This window comes from Prionailurus viverrinus, chromosome B1 (genome assembly GCF_022837055.1).
Source record: "Prionailurus viverrinus isolate Anna chromosome B1, UM_Priviv_1.0, whole genome shotgun sequence".
NCBI lineage: Eukaryota > Metazoa > Chordata > Mammalia > Carnivora > Felidae > Prionailurus > Prionailurus viverrinus.
This window is the reverse complement of record NC_062564.1, coordinates 133061034-133083450: the sequence shown is the minus strand read 5'-3', so window position 1 is coordinate 133083450 and position 22417 is coordinate 133061034. Positions and strand designations below refer to the sequence as shown.

Sequence of the window (22417 nt, the reverse complement as noted above, 5' to 3'; positions counted from 1 at the left end):
AACTTCTTGTGAGAACCAGAGAAACCCAGGGAAACTGAATGCCATGGCTTCCCACTTGCAGCTGCAACACAGTATCTTTCTAGAGTCCAAAAAAAGCATATCTGTTCATCCCCACATATCCCAGTCAAAGGTGGAAGAAGAGAAATCAGACACTGCTTCCCTCTGCCTTCTCCCTCTCCCATTTGCGTTCTTCTTGCCATCCTTCCAGGCAAGAAGTGAGGACAGGGATTCTGCCAAACAGTGTTTTCTCTTTCTCCCCTGCTCTAGCCTCAGGCTAATCCTTACTGCATATAGAATATTTTCTACACTTAGAATATTATCTTTCTAAAGTGGAAAAGTATCCTCCCAGGAATGATGAGCCTCGAGGTTTGGTCTTAAGATGCCAAAGACTGAAAAGGACAAAATATTTTAAGGGGAGATTTAAAATACTTTGTTTGAATATTTGCATAAATATTTTAGCCCTGGCATTACTCTTGACCAGTTATTCAGCAAGCATAAAGTATTTCTTGATAGAACATTACAAAAAATCATTTGACAGAATTCAAGTCTCTTCAAATATCACCAACAGAACCCAGGAAAACACCACACCTAAACAAAGATTTGATAGTGTTTCTGAGAGGGAAGGCTAGGTTGGAATTTATCAAGAATTGGCAGTTTGGTTTAGGCCAGGTCTTTCAACATGGGAGGGGAAAGCTGGGGGCTTGATTAGGATTGGGAGAAGATACAGTGATCCTGGGTGGGTGGAAACAGCAAGGCAACAACTTTTGGCAAGAGATTCAGACAATCTTAGAGCATAAACTATCTGTTAATGCTTTCCACTGAAGAGTTAATGGGTCTTTTCAGGAAGTTCCTATAATGAACAATCAAGCCATTTGCCTGGGCTAGTGTCTTTTGAAATAGTGAAGTCATGCTAATGAAACAGTGGAATCCTAAAGTAATGTAAATGTAGATGATGGTAAGGTGTGTTGTGTGTGTTGGGGGCGGGGGGTTTCAGATTTTAGTGTACAGGCTGAGTGTGGGAGTAAACGTTTTCGGTTCTCAGATGTAGCCTATGAAATTTTGCCATTATTGCAACCCAAACTTGTAGCTACTCTAGCAATAATAGTAACCTACTCTCTTTTAGGAGAATATAAATTTTATAATTATTTTTGTGTGCCAAAAAAATTGATAATTTTGAAAGGAGGCAAATTGTAAGAAAAATGTTTATATATGCTATTTAATAAAATAAAGCAATAAATATGTATGAAGTTTAGAAATATTCTTTTCTGTTTATGTGTTTTGTTTTGTTTACATTTCTTGTATCCAAAGACAATCTGTAGAAACGATTTCCATTGATGTGGACTTACAAATGGCAAGAGATACCTTCGAGAAGTTGACAAAAACAGAATGGATTTCTTCCATGGTAATAGCCAATATTTACTTGAGAAATAGAGCAATAGAATTTCTTTATAGGAACCAATATGAATGCAGTTGAATTTTGTTGGGAGCTGAGTCAGAGAGACTCTGTGATAAGGGAGACGGCTAGTGTTCACAATAAGGTTACTATATTCCAGACACTATATTCCAAGCTGGCATTTACTTTCTTATTGAATGTTTAAATGTCCTGTAAATACAGTACTTTTGTTTTCAACATGAAAAACTAATGCTTGAGAGGTAAATAACCATTAGCAGACATATGAATATAGCACTAGTTTGGGAAGTAAGATAATTTTTACCTGGACTAGGAGAATAGAAATCCTGTTCTTTCTTTTGAGATGAATGTCAAATCCAGTTAAGATGAATCTGCTACCAATTCATCCCTTATCCTATTTGGGTTACATTTTCTTTACCTTTTTGAGGGGTTCCTTATTTATGGAGTTCCTTTTTAAGCTCTATTCTAGTTAGATATTTTATGATTCTGGGTTGTGTTGGAAATTTTTCCCTCTACAAACTCAGGTTCACGTGAGTTCATAACTGAGTAACAAGAGTAATAGACTGATGGGGTGCCTGGGTGGCTCAGTAGGTTGAGCGTCCGACTTCAGCTCAAGTCATGATCTCAACGGCTTGTGGGTTTGGGCCCCACGTCGGCCTCTGTGCTGACAGCTCAGAGCCTGGAGCCTGCTTCAGATTCTGTGTCTCCCTCTCTCTCTGCCCCTCCCCCACTTGTGGCCTGTCTCTCTCTTAAAGATAAACATTAAAAATTAAAACAAACAAAAAAAGAGTAATAGACTGAGTAACAAACAGGATTAATAGACTGAGTAAATATTCCCCGTGTTTGCGGGGAGCATTTAGATGAAGAGGCTCCCTGAACAGCTAGGGATGAGGGCTTATATACCAATTAATAGGGAATAGGGAAAAGGGATTGGGGGAGAAGAGGTTTCTTTGAGAAAACTGGACTTTTCAGGGAGACAAATGGGCTTTAAGAGGGACAAATGGAAGATATGACAGCTTGTGATAATGTTTGTGTGATTTCTCATCCAAGTGCAAGTGGCTGGTCTTTACCTGGCTGTGAAACCCACCCTCCAAGTTTCTTGGAAGGCCCTGACTTTAGTCAGATAAGGGAAGATCTGAAGTCTTCCTTCTACATCAGCTGTATCCACATGCCTTTGGTTTCAAGTCATCTTGTATATATACCATTTTGGGTCCCCACATTTGGAAGGGAAAGTAGAGTGTTCTTTAATATATAGTAGATACTTTCATTGTCAAGATGAAGAAGAATAGATGTTATCAAATATATTTTATTATTTTTTAAATGTTTATTTATTTTTGAGAGAGAGACAAAACAGAACACAAGCAGGGGAGGAACAGAGAGAGAGGGAGACAGAATCTGAAGCAGGCTCCAGGCTCTGAGCTGTCAGCACAGGGTCCATTGTGGGGTTCGAACTCACGAGCCGCGAGATCATGACCTGAGCCAACGTCAGACACCTAACCAACTGAGCCACCCAGGTGCCCCTGAAATGTATTTAAAAAATGAGGGGCGCCTGGGTGGCTCAGTCGGTTAAGCGGCCGACTTCGGCTCAGGTCATGATCTCGCGGTCCATGAGTTCAAGCCCCGCGTCAGGCTCTGTGCTGACAGCTCAGAGCCTGGAGCCTGTTTCAGATTCTGTGTCTCCCTCTCTCTGACCCTCCCCTGTTCATGCTCTGTCTCTCTCTGTCTCAAAAATAAATAAACGTTAAAAAAATTAAAAAAAAAAATAAATTTATTTAGGTTATATGGGAGATAACTTGGGGTGCTATTCCCAGTGTGAGTTCCAAGGAACATTAGTTTCACAGAATGCTCGCTGAAAACAGGTTCTAAGTGAAACAACTTTGGATACACTGCATACTATTATGAAGTTATAATGTACATCAGTAAATCAAAGATTCTATGATGTCATACACCAAAAGAAATCTAGCTGTTTTAGCCCTATTTTTCTCAAAGTTATTTGACTTTGTGTGACATTATTTTCCTATATATGCCTACTAGCATTCCATATAAATCATGTTCTTCTGGACATTTGAAAAAAATAAATTGTAAGAACATTAATGTAATAATATGTAGTACTTTTATTGTTGCAAATATCTTAATCCTTCTGACATGTGGAGATAGACACTGTTGTTAAAAGCATCTAAGATCTATTAAATAGAATAAATGATGCTAGCTGTTGTAACAAACAACTTCCAAATCTCAGTGGCTTAACACAATGAAGACTTCTTTTTACATCGTTGTCCAATGAGGGTTGAAGACAGGAAACACATGCAGAGGAGGAAGAAGAAATGTTTCCCCTCCACCCATCTTAGTTTCATTGGCTGGGACCCTGCAAATTAGACTGAAAAAAGACAGATTAATGGGAAAGAAATAAACAGAAGTTTATTAATATGTGTGTGCATGCTGCATATAGACTCAGTGATGAGTAACTAAAGCGTGGTTAGAACTTGGTTATATAGCATCTTAGCAAAAGAACAATAATTTTGTAAAGAGACAACATAAAGGAAAAGGAGTTTGAGCTTCTAAGGGCACCAAAATGCAGGAAGGCAAATATCTGGGGAAGCTCATGTTAGATAAGGTCTAGATCATAAGGTTTGTTTGTGTAGACTCTTTTTCTCTTTTATTTCTAAAAATTTACATCCAAGTTAGCATATAGTGCAATAATGATTTCAGGAGTAGAATTTAGTAATTCATCCCCTGTATATAACACCCAGTGCTCATCCCCACAAGTGTCCTCCTTACTGCCCCTTGCCCATTTAGCCCATTCCCCACCCAAAACCCCTCTAGCAACCCTCCATTTGTTCCCTGTATTTAAGAGTCTCTTATGTTTTGTCCCTCTGTGTGGACTCTTTCTCAATGCCTGTTCATCTCTGCTGATAAGGTTCTTGCCCTTCTCCTGGTACAGAAGTTAGAGACAGGAGGACACCTTTACAGATGGAATTTATATTGTTTTCAAGTAGATAGAGGGAAGCCAGAGAGCTTGTCCTGTGCCTGCTTTTTCTCACCTGCCTTCAGCTCAAAATAATCCTCATGCCAGAGTGGCATATTTTTTTTTTAAGTTTATTAATTTTGAGAGAGAGAGCACAAGTGAAGGATGGGCAGAGAGAGAAAGAGAGAGAGAGAGAGAGAATCCCAAGCAGGCTCCGCACCATCAGCACAGAGACTGACATGGGGCTTGATCCCATGAACCATGAAATCATGACCTAAGCCTAGATCAGGAGTCGGACACTTAACTGACTGAGCCACCCAGGTGCCCCCAGAGTGGCATATCTTTGAGTGGTATATTCTGCTACCTTTCCCACCTCTGCATAGTTTCACTAAGGAGTGATTTGGGTTCCTTTTTTCTGGAGTTCTAGGCACTGGAGCCATGAAATCCTCCAGTAGATCTTTTGTATTCAGTTGGCAGATAAGGAAAGCGAGTATAGAAGGTTACATGAGAGGTTGCAGGGGTCATGCCTAGAAGTGATATACATATTTCATATACACATTTCATTCATATCTCATTAGCCAGAACTCAATCATATGGCCCCATATAACTGCAGGGGTGGCTGGGAAATGCCATCTTCCTGGGAGCCTATAAGGAAAATGAAACAGTATTGGTGAGGTGAACGTATGCCATTATCTCTGCCATGTTGGATTTTAAGTCATAGATTTGGGTATGCATCTTTGATGTGTCAGTCTCTAATTGAGTCCATGATTCACACAGCATATACATGCACATGTGACTTCACTTTATTTCTTTCATGCATCCCAGTATAAAATAGGGAGGATGGCTCTCACATAATACATTAGAGGCATTTGGTATGCAAGGAGTTATGGAGTTTGAACAGAAGGTCTGAGGAAAACTAAATGATTACACCATTGGAAAATAGTGGAATGAAACCCCTAGCCCCATAGCTTGTTTTTCACTATAATCTGTATCTAATATATTCTGGGCCCTTTCCCTGATCCTTTCAACCACAGATAACTACAGGTTTTAGGGATAATCTGCTCAGAGCTCTTCCATGTCATTCTCCACACCAAGAAGCATTATCAGTTTTCCTTCTGCTCCCAGAATGTCCCGTGATGCATGATTCTAAGAACTGGAGGAGTCTGGTGGTTCCATATGCAGAAGCTGTTTGTAAAATGAGTGACCGATCTTTACGAGTCCTGAGTAAGTTTGATTAATTTTTCATTTTATCTGTACTCTCAACAATCACTGAAGTAAAAGATGGAGCAAATTTTGGATAGAAGATTTAAAAATACACAAATGTTTGGGTATATGGTATGTGAATGTTTGAAAAGATTAACTTAACATTATTATAATCATTACTCTTATACAAAGCATGTGTAACTCTTAGACTTGGACATGGCTTTGACTTCAGAGTTTAATAACCATAGAGGATCCAGTCAAAATAAATCTATACTTGAAAACTTTTTGTTTATGTTTTAAAACTTGAGAAATTTGGGGGCAGCTGGATGGCTCAGTCAGTTAAGTGTCTGACTTTGGCTCAGGTCATGATCTCATGGTTCGCGAGTTTGAGCCCCATGTTGGGCTCTGTGTTGACAGCTCAGAGTCTGGAGACCACTTTGGATTCTATGTCTCACTCTCTCTCTGCCCTTCCCCTGCTCATGCTATGTCTCTCAAAAAAACACAAACGTTAACTTTTTTTTTTTTTTTTTTAATTTTTGAGAGACCCTCCACAGAACTTTAAGTGGCCGCGTCCACATTGTAATCTAAATAAACTGCAGGTCAGTGCAACATGGCAACCCTGACAGAGGATATACCAGTTTACATTTCATCAACAAATATGAGAGCATCAGCCCACACATTTTTCTACAGTATTATTAGACTTTGATATTTGCCATTCTGAAGAAAAGTCTCTTAATTTGAATTTTAGTTTTCTCATTATGAATGAGATTGTGCTGGTTTTCCTATATCTCAGTTCCATTTGTATATTATAGTCTGGAAACTGTCAGTTCTTCTCTCTTAACCCATTTTCCCATGTGTTGTTGTTAGTGTTTTTCTTTTTTATTTAGTTTTTATTTTAGTTTTTACTTTATTTTTTTAATGTTTATTTTTGAGAGAGAGAAAGAGAGTTGTGAGCAGGGGAGGGACAGAGAGAGAGAGAGGGACAGAGTATCTGAAGCGGGCTCTGTGCTGACAGCAGCGAGTCCAATGTGGGACTTTAATCCACTAACTGTGAGATCACGACCTTGGCCGAAGTCAGATGTTCAACTGACTGAGCCAGCCAGGCACCCCTATTTTATTTTATTTTTTAAAGTTTAGCAGGCTCTGTGCTGTCAGCATGGAGCCTGGCATGGAGCTTGATCCCACAACCGTGACATCATGACCTGAGCTGGAATCAAGCTTAACTGATTAGGCCAACGAGGCGCCCCTATTTAGAAGCTTTTAAATGATTATGGCAACTAATTCTTTATCAATAATATGAATTACAAGTCTTTTTTCTCTGGGTTATTAATTTTTTTTATTTTGTGGAATTTTCACTTGCATAATTATTTGAAAACATTTTAATGAAGCCTACTATGTAAACATTTTCTTATATGGTTCCTGAGTTTGGATCATATTTCAAAAAGCCTACTCCCTCTGAAATTTAAAAAAAAATTTCCCATACTCCTACTAGAATTTTTTTTTTTTTAAAGTAGGCTTCATGCCCAGTGTGGGGCTTGAACTCATGACCCTGAGTTCAAGAGTCACATACTCTACTGAGTCAGCCAGGTGCCCCACTTCTATTAGAATTTTTATTGGTTCATTTTTATGTTTGACTCTTCGATCCACTCAGAGTTTATCTTGATTAAGCTTTATCTTTTTCTGGAAGAGTTTTCAGTTGTTACCATACATTCACTGAATGATCTGTTTCATTCCCACTAATATGTAATGCCACATTTATCATATACTCAAGTGTCCTGTGTATTTGTGTCCATTTATGGAATCTCTACTATGTAAGTCTGCATTTCATACATCTGGGTCATATTATTTTAATTAAATTAGCTATTTTAATATTTGATAGGTTTGTTTTCTGAGAATTATGTTTTAAAGATACGAATATCTAGGTTGGAACAAAGTAATATTAAAATATTGTTATTGAGTTAATTTAAAAAATATATCCATATATACCAGGTGTTCATAAAGTCTGAAAAGATATTTTATTTTCCTCAAATCAAAAATGTCCTTGATGACATTATATGTGTGTATGTGTGTGTATTATTATATAAGTTTTCAGATTTTATAGATACTCTATGGAATTTTGTTTGAAAATCATGAAATCAATCACGTAGTCAAGTATTAATATGAGCTATCAACAAATTTCTTCAGAATCCTACATTTGAACTTTCAATTCCAATGATATTTGATGAGGGAAAAACATTTTTTTCACATCTGTAAGTAATAAATGTCCAGGATGGTACCCTGAGACAAGATATTTTATGGGTTTTGCCATCAGAAATGGAAACTGTTATCTATTTCATACATTAAAGAACCTGGAAGAAACTGAGGATTTTTTTGGAGGGTGCATATTTATCATGGCTGATTTTATACCCCCCAGAGAAGTGCTGGGGATCTTTGCAAGAATCTTCTCTCAATACACTGGTCCAGATGCTCAAAACTGCCATCGTCTCTCAGCTGTGTTCCTGGCCTAAAATTGAAACCAATGAGAATCACTGCAATCTTAAAGCTCTTCTAGGAATGGTGAAAGAAGTGCATAAGGTAAGGGTTCATCTGAATATATATATGTGTATATATATATATATATATATATATATATATATGATTTTACTCAAAGATTTTACTCAAAGATTTTACAAATCTTTTAGGTCTCGGCCAATTGGAGTCTTATTTTATTTCTAAAACAAAATATTTTATTCAGTTCTTAGTAATTCAGAATTTTGCTTGTTTTGCTAATGGCTAGACTCTAGTCATATATATTACATATATGTTACATATTTTATATACAGGTTATACATAATATATATCACATATATCATATGCACAAATACTCAAAAATGAGAATGATGATTATTTTCAGTACAGTACACAACATAATCCAGAAGTAATTTAAAATTAGCCTACTAATAAACCTAATGATTGTTGGGGGATAGGGAGGAGCCAGAGCATTTTAAGTAAAAGAGCAGAATTAAATTAGTATTGTTCAATTAAAAATAATTGGCTATGGCACAAAAACAGACACATAGACCAATGGAATAGAATAGAAACCCCAGAACTAGACCCACAAACGTATGGCCAACTCATCTTTGACAAAGCAGGAAAGAACATCCAATGGAAAAAAGACAGTCTCTTTAACAAATGGTGCTGGGAGAACTGGACAGCAACATGCAGAAGGTTGAAACTAGACCACTTTCTCACACCATTCACAAAAATAAACTCAAAATGGATAAAGGACCTGAATGTGAGACAGGAAACCATCAAAACCTTAGAGGAGAAAGCAGGAAAAGACCGCTCTGACCTCAGCCATAGCAATCTCTTACTCGACACATCCCCAAAGGCAAGGGAATTAAAAGCAAAAGTGAATTACTGGGACCTTATGAAGATAAAAAGCTTCTGCACAGCAAAGGAAACAACCAACAAAACTAAAAGGCAACCAACGGAATGGGAAAAGATATTTGCAAATGACATATCGGACAAAGGGCTAGTATCCAAAATCTATAAAGAGCTCACCAAACTCCACACCCGAAAAACAAATAACCCAGTGAAGAAATGGGCAGAAAACATGAATAGACACTTCTCTAAAGAAGACATCCAGATGGCCAACAGGCACATGAAAAGATGTTCAATGTCGCTCCTTATCAGGGAAATACAAATCAAAGCCACACTCAGATATCACCTCACGCCAGTCAGAGTGGCCAAAATGAACAAATCAGGAGACTATAGATGCTGGAGAGGATGTGGAGAAACGGGAACCCTCTTGCACTGTTGGTGGGAATGCAAATTGGTGCAGCCACTCTGGAAAGCAGTGTGGAGGTTCCTCAGAAAATTAAAAATAGACCTACCCTATGACCCAGCAATAGCACTGCTAGGAATTTATCCAAGGGATACAGGAGTACTGATGCATAGGGGCACTTGTACCCCAATGTTCATAGCAGCACTCTCAACAATAGCCAAATTATAGAAAGAGCCTAAATGTCCATCAACTGATGAATGGATAAAGAAATTGTGGTTTATATACACAATGGAATACTACGTGGCAATGAGAAAGAATGAAATATGGCCTTTTGTAGCAACGTGGATGGAACTGGAGAGTGTGATGCTAAGTGAAATAAGCCATACAGAGAAAGACAGATACCATATGGTTTCACTCTTATGTGGATCCTGAGAAACTTAACAGGAACCCATGGGGGAGGGGAAGGAAAAAAAAAAAAGAGGTTAGAGTGGGAGAGAGCCAAAGCATAAGAGACTGTTAAAAACTGAGAACAAACTGAGGGTTGATGGGGGGTGGGAGGGAGGAGAGGGTGGGTGATGGGTATTGAGGAGGGCACCTTTTGGGATGAGCACTGGGTGCTGTATGGAAACCAATTTGACAATAAATTTCATATATTAAAAAAAATAAAAAAATAATTGGCTAAAGTAGATGATTTTATAAATATAAATTGTTAAATGGCAATCAAAACCAATTTCACCATAAAATATCAATCTCAACAGGAGAAAACATTAGGTACAAAAATTAGTTCATTTCAGAAGTACTAATGCACTGGTATTTCTAACGTAGTATATTTCTTTTTTTTACCTAGCTTTATTGAGACATAATTGACATATAACATTGTGTGAGTTCAAAGTGTGCAGTATATTGCTTTGATACATCTATACTTATTCATTTTACAACTGGAAGTTTGAACCCTTTGACCAATATCTTCCCATTTCCCCCACTCCCTGACAACCACCATTCTACTTTCTGTTTCTGAGTTCAGCTTTAGATATCACTTTAGATAAGTGGTATCATACATATTTTTCTTTCTCTGAATTATTTGACTTAGGATAAGGCCCATCCCTGCTGTCGCAAATGGCAGGATCTCCTTCTCTCTCATGGCTGAATTATATTCCAGTGTTTATATACATCTTCTTTATCTATTCATCCATCCAGGATGCTTAAGTTGTTTTCTTGTCTTGGCTTTTGTAAATAATGCTGCATTAAACAGGGGGATGCAGACATCTCTTTGAGATAGTGATTTAATTTCCTTTGAAGTGAATATATTTATTCAGATGAATATATTTTTTAATATAGCAAGAAGTGGGATTGCTAGATCATATGGTAGTTCTGTTTTTAATTTTTTGAGGAACCTCCATACTGTTTCCCGTGGTGGCTGCACCAATTAACATTCCCACCTGCAGTGTACAAAGGTTCCCTTTTCTCTGTATCCATGCCAACACTTATCTTTTGTTTTTTTGATGACAGCCATTCTAACAAGTATGAGGTGATATTTCACTGTGTAGCTTTGAGCTGCATTTCCCTGATGATTATGGATGTTGACCATCTTTTCATGTACCCGTTGGCCATCTGTATGTCTTCTTTGGAAAAACATCTATTCAGTTCCTCTGCCCATTTTTAAAATTAGATTGTTTTGTTTGATCAGTGGCATGTGTTCTGTATATATTTTAGACATTAATTTCTTATGAAATATACAATTTGCAAGTATTTTCTCCCATTTCATAGGTTGCCTTTTTATTTTATTGTTGTTTCTTTTGCTGTGTAGAAACTTTGTAGTTTAGTTTTTGGTAGTCCCACTTACTTATTTTTGGTTTTGTTGCTTGTGCTTTTGTTGTCATATCCAAAAAAATCATTGCCAAGACCAATGTCCAGAAGCTTTCCCCTTAGGTTTTATTCTAGGAGTTTTATGGTCTTATGTTTAAGTCTTTAATCCATTTCAAGTAAATTTTTCTGACTGGTATACGATAGGGGTCCAATTTCATTCTTCTGAATATGGTCATCCAGTTGCCCCAATATTTATTGAAAAGACTATCCTTTCCCCATTGAGTTTTCTTGGCTCCTTTGTCAAATGTTAGTTGACCATTTTTGTGAGGTTTTATTTCTGGTCTCTTGATTCTATTCCATTGGTTTATGAGTCTATTTTTATGCCAGTACCATTACTATAGCTTTATAGTATAGTTGTAAATCTGGAGTTGTGAGGCCTCCAGTTTTGTTCTTCTTTCTCAGGACTGCTTTGACTATTCAATCTTTTGTGGTTTCATATAAATTTTAAGACTGTTTTTCTTAACTCTGTGAAGAATGCCTTTGGAATTTGGAGAGGGATTACATCTTATCTATAGATAACTTTAGGTGCTATAGACATTTTAACAATATTAATTCTTCTTTATTTTAAATTTATTTATTTTGAGAGAGACAGAGAGGGCACAAGTTGGAGAGAGGCAGGGAGAGAGGGAGACAGACAATCCCAAGCAGCTTCCATACTGCCAGTGAGGAGCCCAATATGGGGCTTGAACTCATGAAACTGTGAGATGGTGACGTGAGCTGAAACCCAAGCGTTGGACACTTAATTGACTGAGTCACCCAGGTGCCCTGATATTAATTCTTCTAATCCATAAAGAAAGGCTATATTTCCATTTATTTGTGTTTTCTTCAATTTCTTTCATCAAAGTCTTACAGTTTTTGGTGTACAGGTCTTTCACCTCCTTGATTAAATTTATTCATAAGCAATTTCATTGTTTTTGATGCTATGGTGAATTGCTAATTGGAGTCTTAAGAAGACAAATAAGAATCATGAGGAGTCAGGTATTTTTTCATTTACATTTTATTTTTTTTAATTTATTTTTATTAAAAAATTTTTTTAATGTTTATATGTTTTTGAGAAAGAGAACGTGAGCATGAGTTGGGGAGGGGCAGAGAGAGAGAGAGAGACAGAGAATTCTAAGCACTGTCAGCACAAAGCCCAATGTGGGGCTTGAGCCCACAAACCATGAGATCATGACCAGAGCTGAAGTTGGACGCTTAACCAACTGAACCACGCAGGTGACCCATACGTATATTTTTAAAGTAATGCATATAAGGAAAATGTTTGGCAGAAAATAATTGGGAATTTTTTTAAATTTTATTTTTAATTTTTAAAAATTTACATCCAAATTAGTTAGCATATAGTGAAACAATGATTTCAGGGTAGATTCCTTAATACCCATTACCTATTTAGCCTATCCCCCCTCCCACAACCCCTCCAGTAACCCTCAGTTTGTTCTCCATATTTATGAGTCTCTTCTGTTTTGTCCCCCTCCCTGTTTTTATATTATTTTTGTTTCCCCTCCCTTATGTTCATCTGTTTTGTCTCTTAAAGTCTTCATATGAGTGAAGTCCTATGATTTTTGTCTTTCTCTGACTAATTTCACTTAGCATAATACGCTCCAGTTCCATCCACGTAGTTGCAATGTAATTGGGAATTTTGATAAGGAAGAAACTTTATGAGACTGAAGATATTTTGCAATGTACTTCTTTCATTAAGAAAAAGTACACATCAAAATCTGTAGGCTTATCCCATTTTTCATTCTTGATAATGGTTGTGTGTTTTTTTTCCTTTTACAAAGTCTTACCAGAAAGTTTTTTAAAGAACCAATCTTTTTACTTGTTGATCCTCTCCCCTGTACGTGTTATTTACTTCCTTAATTTATATTCTTAGATTCTTTATTTCCTGTCTTCTATCTTTTGGATTAATTTGATATGATAGAAGCTTATTTAGAGCATTGATTTTCCAGAATTGCTTCCTTTGGAAAGCCTTCTTAAACCCCTTAAGTCCTTCTCCAATCAGAAATTGTATCCTCCATGCCTGACTACTTGTTTTTATCTACTAGACTACGGGTTGGTAATCAAACCCATGGGTAGCTTCATATTTTTGTAAATAAAGTTTTATTGGAACATACCCACACTTATTTTCATATTGTCTAAGGGTGTTTTGTGCTACAAAATGGAAGAGTTGACTAGCACCAGATATTGTATGGTCCCAAGTTCAAATATTTACTGTTTGGATTTAAGAAAGAGTTTGCTGACTACTGTACTAGACTTAAGCTATGTGTCAGCAAGGACACTTTTTAGCTATGTTTTGTCTCACACCTGACAAGTAGTATGTGAAAAATTAATAATAATCAATGGAGAAAGGGCTGAATTTATCAAAAGTTCCTTGGATTTTTTATGGTGCCTTTTTTTAATGTTTATTTATTATTATTTTTTTATTTAAACAAAATTTTTTTTAACGTTTATTTATTTTTGAGACAGAGAGAGACAGAGCATAAATGGGGGAGGGTCAGAGAGAGGGAGACACAGAATCTGAAACAGGCTCCAGGCTCTGAGCTGTCAGCACAGAGCCCGATGCGGGGCTCGCACTCATGGACCGCGAGATAATGACCTGAGCCGAAGTTGGACGCTTAGCCAACTGAGCCACCCAGGCACCTCTAAATGTTTATTTATTTTTGAGAGAGAGAGAGAGAACGAGTGGGTAAGGGGCAGAGAGAAAGGGAGACAGAGGTTATGAAGTGGGCCCTGGGCTGACAGCAGAGAGCCCAATATGAGGCTCAAACTCATGAACTGTGAGATCATGGCCTGAGCCAAAGTTGGATGGTCAACCAACTGAGCCACCCAGGCACCCCTTTATGGTGATTTATTCTCAAGATCTAGAAATTGTTTCTAGTAAACCTGTACCCTAAGAATTGTTTTACTAACCTCCACTGCCAACATCTGCTATCTTTTACAGTATTTATGAAAATTAGGTAAATTATATATCAAAAAATGGAAGTTTTATAGAACTCTGTTTCATCATTGACAAATGCATTGGGTTTATAGAGCTTTAATCATATAATAGCCATATTATATTTATATATATTATATATATTACATATATAATATATATTGTATACATATATAATATATATGTAATATATATATAAAATCACTTATTGATAGAAAATAAAACTAACAAGTCATGTTTTCTTTAAGGTAAATAAAGCTAGGTGTCGACTACCAGAAGATACTTTCAACATAAACGAACTCTTCTATTTGCTGAACTTTCATGAAGACAGAAAAAGACTGTTCCTTAGGGATAACAACCTAGTAAGAGTAATATTTTTCCTTCTGAAAATTTTCATTCTTTTATAGGAGGACATATTAATAGCTATGTAGGTATCTCTTTGATAAATCAAGATTTGAAAATTTCTTCACTGCAATGCTAAATTGCTAAATTAGATGATCATTTTTTTAGAAATACATTTTCTTAGAAATTTTTTCTAGATAATTTGAATTCTTAAAAACAGATTCCAAAAAGTATAGAGCAAAACAATTTACAGTGATGAGGTAAAGGGAAAAAGTTTTTCCCCCTTTTAATTGTTAAAACTATTACCTCTTTCTATTTTTTAGATACCTGCGGAAAACCTCAGTCCCATTATTTTCAGTGATTTTCCATTTATTTTTAATTTGCCATCCAAAATTAAATTATTACAAGCTGAGTCCTATTTAAAAATAATGGTATGTATGCTCTACTTTTTTTTATTATGTAAAATTACTAACATATACAAAATAGAGATAATGGTGTAGTGAGCCCTATCACAAAATTTCAGAAGTCATTAACATTTTGCTGCACTTCCCCATTTCTGACTTGTTGTTTTTTAGTTGTTACTATTTTAGCTGAAGTATTTTAAAGCAAATCCCAGGCCCAATTTTCTTTCACCTCTCCATACTTCAGTGCATCCTTTCTGGTTGTTTCACTCTTATTCATGCTGAGATTCTTCAGTGGGTTCAGGTGGTGACCACATGATTCTTCCATTTTAATGCTTCCCATTAATTGCTTTATTTATTTATTTATTTATTTATTTATTTATTTATTTTTTTGAGAGAGAGAGAGAGAGAGAGAGCACAAAAGCAGGTGAGAGAGGCAGAGGGGAAGAGAGAGAGAGAGAGAGAGAAAGAGAGAGAGAGAGAGAATATCTTAAGCAGCCTGATACTCAATGTGGAGCCTGACATGGGGCTTGATCCATGACCCAGGGATCATGACCCGAGCCAAAATCAAGAGTTGGACATTTAACTGACTGAGCCACCCAGGTGCCCCCGCCCCTGCGTCAACATTTTATTTAATAATTCTATCCATTGTTTTGGTTGAAGTTTGCACAATGGCATTATTTCTAATCTTATCATTACTTCCAAAGTTACTGACTAAATTCTGTAAAGAACTTTTCCTCATCAACCAGGGCCACTTGGCTACATTCACACAGGAAAGTGGAATGATGCTTAATCCTTTTTCTTTAATTATTAAATGTTGCCAGGGGCGCCTGGGTGGCTCAGATCATGATCTCACAGTTTGTGGGTTCAAGCCCCACATCGGGCTCTGTGTTGACAGGTTGGAGCCTGGAGCCTGCTTCAGATTCTGTGTCTCCCTCTCTCTGCCCCTCCCCCACTTGCATTTTCTCTCTCTCTCTCTCTCTCTCAAAAATAAACATTAAAAAACTGTTTAAACATGATTTTTAAAAAAGGATCATGTTTACTACAAATGAGATAGCTTGTAATTATTTAGCTGTACCTCCATGGTGACTAATTCCTTGTATATAATTCCGAGATGCCATGGTTTCACAGATTCTGTGATCTCTTTGTTTTTCACAATGTAGTGTAGATTATGATGCCCTTTTTTCTTAAATAATTATAGTATGAGTATATACAGCAGTAGTAGGCATAAGTATATGCTATGCAGACTATGTTTATTTGAAATATTAAACACTTCCTAGTGTTCCTATGAGATTCCTAAAATATTTCTTTTTTTAGGGCTTAAAACAGAAAGAATACCTGGAATGGGGGCAAGTGAATCTGCCAGAAAAGGATGGACACCCTACATTTACACTTAGAGTCAGACGAAGTCATCTAGTTGAAGATGCTCTGCTTCAGTTAAGCCAAGTTGAAGACACTGACCTCTGTAAATTATTAGTGGTACAGTAAAAGTCTCATTGGACATTTTTATTAATGTGAAAGGGGAACATTTATATAATGTAGTAAAGGAGGAGCCTGCCTTTGCAACTATGGTTATCAGCTGTATGGTTTTCCACAATCCGGAGTGCCTGGCTGGCTCAGTCCGTACAGCATGAAACTCTTCATCTTGGAGTTGTAAGACTGAGCACCACACCAGGCACAGAGATCCCTTAATTAAAAATTAGAAAAAAAATTGCTTACCCTTTAGAGAAAAGCTATGGGATGTTTAATTGAATATTGGGATTAGGTGTTAACTATTCATTACCTATGACTACAAAATTGCTGCATAGTGAACCATCCCAAAGCTTAATTACTTAAAATAACAATAACTTATTATAGAGATCTGAAATTCAACTAAGGATCTGCTGATTTAGATCGAATTCATTTGGGTGGCTTTATTGATTTTTGTCTGCACTTGTTTACATATTTGGGAGTTGGCTAGGTATTGGATGATCTAGGCTAGATTAAGCTTGGCTGGGACAGTTTGGATCTGCTTCCTGTGCTTTTCATCTTCCTGGGACCAGCAAGCATAGTATTCTTCTCACTTCAGTGCCAGAGGTACAAGTTAGCAAGCCTAATAACACAACTAAAGTTGCTTTAGTCAAAGCAAGTTACATGGCTGAACCCAAGTCAAGGGCGATGAAATATACTCAGCTTCTTTAATGGGAGAAACTGCAGAGTTACATGCAACAGATATGGATCGAGGAGGGGTACAGAATTTGGGCTATTAATGCCATTGACAAGCAGCTGGTAGAATAGATACTTTTCCTACTTTTTGGCTCTAGTTTTATTTTATTTTTAAGGTTTATTTATTTATTTAAAAAACTTTTAAAAAATATTTATTCAATTTTGAAAGGCGAAGAGACAGAGCATGAGCAGGGAAGGGGCAGAGAGAGAGGGAGACATAGGATCTGAAGCAGCTCCACACTCTGAGCTGTCAGCACAGAGCCCGACGTGGGGCTCGAACTCACAGACCGAGAGATCATGACCTGAGCTGAAGTCAGAAGCTTAACCAACTGAGCCACCCAGGTGCCTCAAGGTTTATTTATTTATTTTGAGAGAGAGAGAGAGAGAGAGAGAGAGAGAGAGAGAGAGAATCCCAAGCAGACTCTGCACTGACAGTTTGAACCTGACACGGGGCTCAAACTCATAAACCGTGAGATCACGACCTGAGCTGAAATCAAGAGTTGGAGGCTTAACTGAGTGGGCCACCCAGGTGCCCCCGGCTCTGGTTTTAGTCACAGAGTTTCTACTGTATTGGTTCTAATTCTAATCATCTTTCACTTCATCCTTTTGGGTACCTGTAGGGTTTTTACTGTGTTGGAGCTCAGATCATTTGCCCTGTTGAGGACATAGAATGAGTAACTTTTTAAATAAAAGCTGGACTCTGTACAGAAGGGAGTAGATTTTCCTGGTATGAGAGGATAACTTAGGCTCTCAGAGGGGAAGCCAGAACCTGGAGGGTAGCACTCAGACAGGAGAGGGATATTTTCCACCGTGGGACTAAATGGAAAACAAAGAAGCTATTTTATAGGCCAGACTTTCTAGTTGTGTATCTCCCTCTGTATCTACTTTCTTTTAAATTTTGATTATGAGGAAATCAATAGAAAATTATTCTGCCCACAGGAGATGACAAAGAGGTAGGAAGCTGAGCTTCAAGATAGAGCCAATCAAAATACAGACTCCTAACAAGGCAAGGTTGTTGAGGCCACTTGTGAGTGGGTCCTGACCACAGTGAAGGCAGACTTGCCAGTGTTCAGCGAGTAGAAATTAGCAAATTGGAAGTAAGCTTAATTTATTATTGGGATATCCAGATGGAACACAACGTGGGCCGCTGGAGATGAGATGATGATCTGTGGCCAAGGAGTTGGTTCATCGAAGTGGCAGAGATAAGATCTTCCGGGCGAAGGAAGGAGAAAGTGAATGCTTAGTGAAGCTTATATTATAACGATAAAAAGAAATTAGCCAGGGAAGAAGTGGAAAAGTAGTTAGAAAGGTAGGTAGAGGAAAACTGGGATAGTACTTAGCCACAGAGCCCCGACTTTAGAAAAGGACAATTTCTGCAGCACAACTTTTCTTTTAATAAAGCTAGAACAGTTTTGGCTTCTTAAATCTCATACTTGGGTAGGTTAAGCTGCCATACGTGTTCAGTGTCAAAGTGTTTAACTTGAAAATATCTTAAAAAATAGGGGCGCTTGAGTGGCTCAGTTGGTTAAGTGTCTGACTCTTGATTTCGGCTCAGGTCATGATCTAGTGGTGTGTGCGTTTGAGCCCCACATCAGGCTCTGCACTGACAGTGAGAGGCCTGCTTGGGATTTTCTCTCTCCTCCTTTCTCTCTTTCTGCTCCTCCTCCACTTGCTCTCTCTCAAAATAAATAAACTTAAAAAGAGAGAAAACATCTTAAAAAATAAATAAGGGGTGCCTAGCTGGCTTAGTTGGTAGAGCATGTGACTCTTGATCTCAGGGTTGTAAGTTTGAGTTCCACGTTGGGTGTACAGATTACTTAAAAATAAAATTAAATAAATAATAGAACTGGGGAAAAAAAAAAGAAAGAAAAAGAAAAGGACAGTTCATAGTGACTTCCTACAGGAGGGCTATGGACAGTTAGGTCTGATGGTTCTTTCAAAGTTGCTAAACCCAGAAGGACTGGGAGGGCAATTTATCAGAAGTTTTTGTTTTCTTTTCTTTTCTTTTAAGTTTATTTATTTATTTTGAGAGAGAGAGAGAGAGAGAGAGAGAGAGAGAGAAATGGAGGAGCAGAGAAAGAGGGAGAGAGAGAATCCTAAGCAGGTTCTATGCTGTCAGTGCTGAGCCCAGCATGGGGCTTGATCTCACAAATGTGAGATCATGACCTGAGCTGAGATCAAGAGTCAGACGCTTAATGGACTGATCCATTCAGGCGCCCCAATTTATCAGAGTTTCTAATGAGGGGAGAGGCAGGAGAAACCAAATAGCTGTTGACTAGAGCCAGAGCTATAAAGTCTGAATGATGAGATGAAGGTAGACATTAAGAGAGAAGAATCAGAGAATTTAGTGTTCCAGGGACCTGAAGCATATCAAAATCTTGTTCAAGAATCTGGTCAACATAATTGGTGAATACTAAGTCTGGCTAGAATCCTCCTTTACTTAGTTCATATGACAGTGTAAAGGATTCACACACATACAATAATCTGACAATAAATAGGTTTGCGGCATCCGCTTGCTCAGCAGGAAATTGAGTGAGGTGTGGGATCGAAGGGGTGTGGGTTTCTAGGAATTCTGATGGCTGCAGGAGGTTTGAAACTTTTCCAGAAAGATCAAGGCATTGTATTTTAAAACTGAGCCCGGGAGTGTGTTCTCTTTCCTCAGATTGAATTTATTAAAGAAATTTGTTCTGTGGGAGAAGGGGTAAAATCTGAGTTCTTCCACTGCATATTTGAAGAGATGACCAAGACAGAATATGGAATGTTCATATATCCCGAAGAGGGTTCCTACATGTGGTTTCCTGTCAGCGTGAGTCTCTTATTTATTTTCTTACAGTTTTACGGAACAGAAAAAGTATACCATATACCGCAACATGAAACCATACATGATAATGTAAAATTAGATCATATAAACAGCCTTGCTACTCATGATCCAGAGCAGCAGCTCTAGCATCTCTTGGAGCTATTAGAACTTCAGGCTCCACCCCAGATCAGAGCATGTATTTTATAAGATCCCCAGGTGATTCTATGCACGTTAAATTTTTAAACAGCTTTTATGAAGTATAGTTGAGATTCAATGGACTATGATACATCCGGTATCTGATTTGATAAGTTTTGATATATGTATGCATATACCATGAAACTATTACCACAGTCAAAACAATGAACATATTCATCATCCCCCAAAATTTCTTATGCCATTCTTTCTAATGCCTTTCTAATGCCATTCTTCCCCCACTTCGTTCTCCCCACTCTCCTGCTGCATGCCCATGCAACCCCAACTACTCATCTGATTTCCGTCACTGTGGAGTAGTTTGAATTCCTAGAATTTTATATAAATTCTAAGATTTCTATTCCAGTGCCAGCCTTGATGTTAGCAGGTGAATGGCTTTGAGCCACTTACCTCATAGCCTCAATCTACATGCCCTATTTACTTACAGTAATTGTGAGGCTAAATGTTACAAATGTATTTAGAGTGTTCAGGCTAGTGGTCTCTCGGCTGTATGGTAGTGATGGCCTACCAAGATGTGGCCAGTGTTTTCCCTCATCTCCGATTACCAAGTGTGGAGAGAAGAGTGAATCCAGTTTCATCAGGACTCTTCTTTCCACCCACCTTCACGGTCGACAGAATCAGTCACCTTCCCTGACCCATATGCTTGTCCTTGTCAGCACGCCTAGGCTGAGGGCAGTATCGTCCAAGGGGACACGCTTATATGACATGCCTAATGCACAATGAAAGTGCAGAGAAAGTGTGCTCTTCCTTCTGCAGAGTTGTTTTTCTACATGAATTTGAAGGCAAAGACTATGAAAGTAAATAATGAAAACCTTGGTTTATAAGGCTATCTGAGCAAATTTTTTTTATACCCCCATATGCTTTCAGTAACAGTAAGTGAATTCGTTTATTTACCTGAACTATCAATTTGTACGTTAACTTATGGAAGAAATTTAAATTGTATTAAAGCCTGTGTAAAACTTCAAACTTTATTTTCCTGAAGCCCATTTTGTTTCTAATTTGGGACTTTTAGAAAAGGGAACTGAAACCATTTTTTACTCATCTAATTATCCTTTTGGATTATTGATTACTTCTAATATATTATGGTTGCTTTTTTTTCTTTTCCTTTTCCAGCCTAAATTTGAGAAGAAGAGATATTTTCTCTTTGGGATGCTGTGTGGACTCTCCCTGTACAATTTAAATGTTGCCAACCTTCCTTTCCCACTGGCTCTCTTTAAGAAACTTCTGGACCAAAAGGCATCATTGCAAGATTTAAAAGAACTCAGTCCTCTTCTCGGAAAGTAAGTAAATGTTTTTCCAGGACTGTAATTAGTTAAGTCTCAGTTGTTCAGGAATAAATGATGCTAATCACACACATACACACAGAGAAAAGGTCTTTAATTGCAATAAATGTATGCTCTTTTGATGAATTTGAATTTGAGCATGACTTATAATAAAGTACATGTTCAAAAATAAAGAAAAGCCAAATGTTCTTCTAATTATCAACCTAGAGCTCTGGCCTAGTCTCTTGAATTTATCTAGATGGAAACAGAACACAATATTCTTAATAAGAATAATGCATGCTATATGTATTTTAATAAATCATAGTCATATTTATTTAAATAAATCAGTGTGTCATCAACTTTATTTTTTGAGAATTGAAAAATACTTGTTCTAAGTTAAAAGGCAAACTAAATCTTGTAAGGAAAATACTGGCAACATATATGACAAAGGAGTAGTATCACTGATATATAAATATATATGTGTATATGTGTGTCATCATACATAAATATGTATGGATGAGTGTATGTATGTGTGTGTGTATGCATGTGTATGTGTGTGTGTGTGTGTGTGTGTGTATATATATATGGCTAATAAAAAATGAAAATATGTTCAACCTTATTAGTAATTGAAGAACTATAAATGAAAATGAGATCCTTTTTCTGCTTCCAGATTGACAAATGTTAAAAAGTTTTTCATAAAATATTGAGTTGGCAACAGATTGGGGAAAAGGATTCTCTTCTCATGTACTATTAGTGGAAAAAGAAACTGCCCAGATTTACACTGCCCTGGCCATCCAGAACAGAGTTTCTCAGCCTTGGTAACACTGACATTTTGGGCTAGATAAATCTTTATTGTGGAGGCTGATCTGAACATTAAAGATGTTTAACAGCTTATAGGGTTGCTACCCATTAGGTGCCAGTGGCAACCCGTTTGCTAACTGTAACAGCCAAAGAGGTTTCCAGATTTTGCCAAATGTCCTCTATGTCCAAAATCACCCCAGATTGAGAAACACTGGTCTACAGGAAGGGGCTCCTTTCTATAATTTCCATCAAG

General features: G+C 37.4%; 1 protein-coding gene across 4 annotated transcripts in view; it reads left to right on the top strand.

Annotated features, from left to right (window-relative positions):
* Window positions 1–22417, top strand: part of HERC6 (HECT and RLD domain containing E3 ubiquitin protein ligase family member 6) — a 63858-nt gene that overhangs the window by 33169 nt on the left and 8272 nt on the right. For 3 of the 4 annotated variants that reach the window (XM_047855518.1, XM_047855516.1, XM_047855517.1), the window contains 8 exons: window positions 1309–1402; window positions 5411–5600; window positions 7993–8153; window positions 14392–14505; window positions 14809–14916; window positions 16204–16365; window positions 19754–19897; window positions 21215–21381. In XM_047855518.1, coding sequence (XP_047711474.1) covers window positions 1309–1402; window positions 5411–5600; window positions 7993–8153; window positions 14392–14505; window positions 14809–14916; window positions 16204–16365; window positions 19754–19897; window positions 21215–21381 — 1140 coding nt within the window. The remainder of the gene's footprint in view (window positions 1–1308; window positions 1403–5410; window positions 5601–7992; window positions 8154–14391; window positions 14506–14808; window positions 14917–16203; window positions 16366–19753; window positions 19898–21214; window positions 21382–22417) is intronic. The other variant, XM_047855519.1, reaches the window with a different exon arrangement.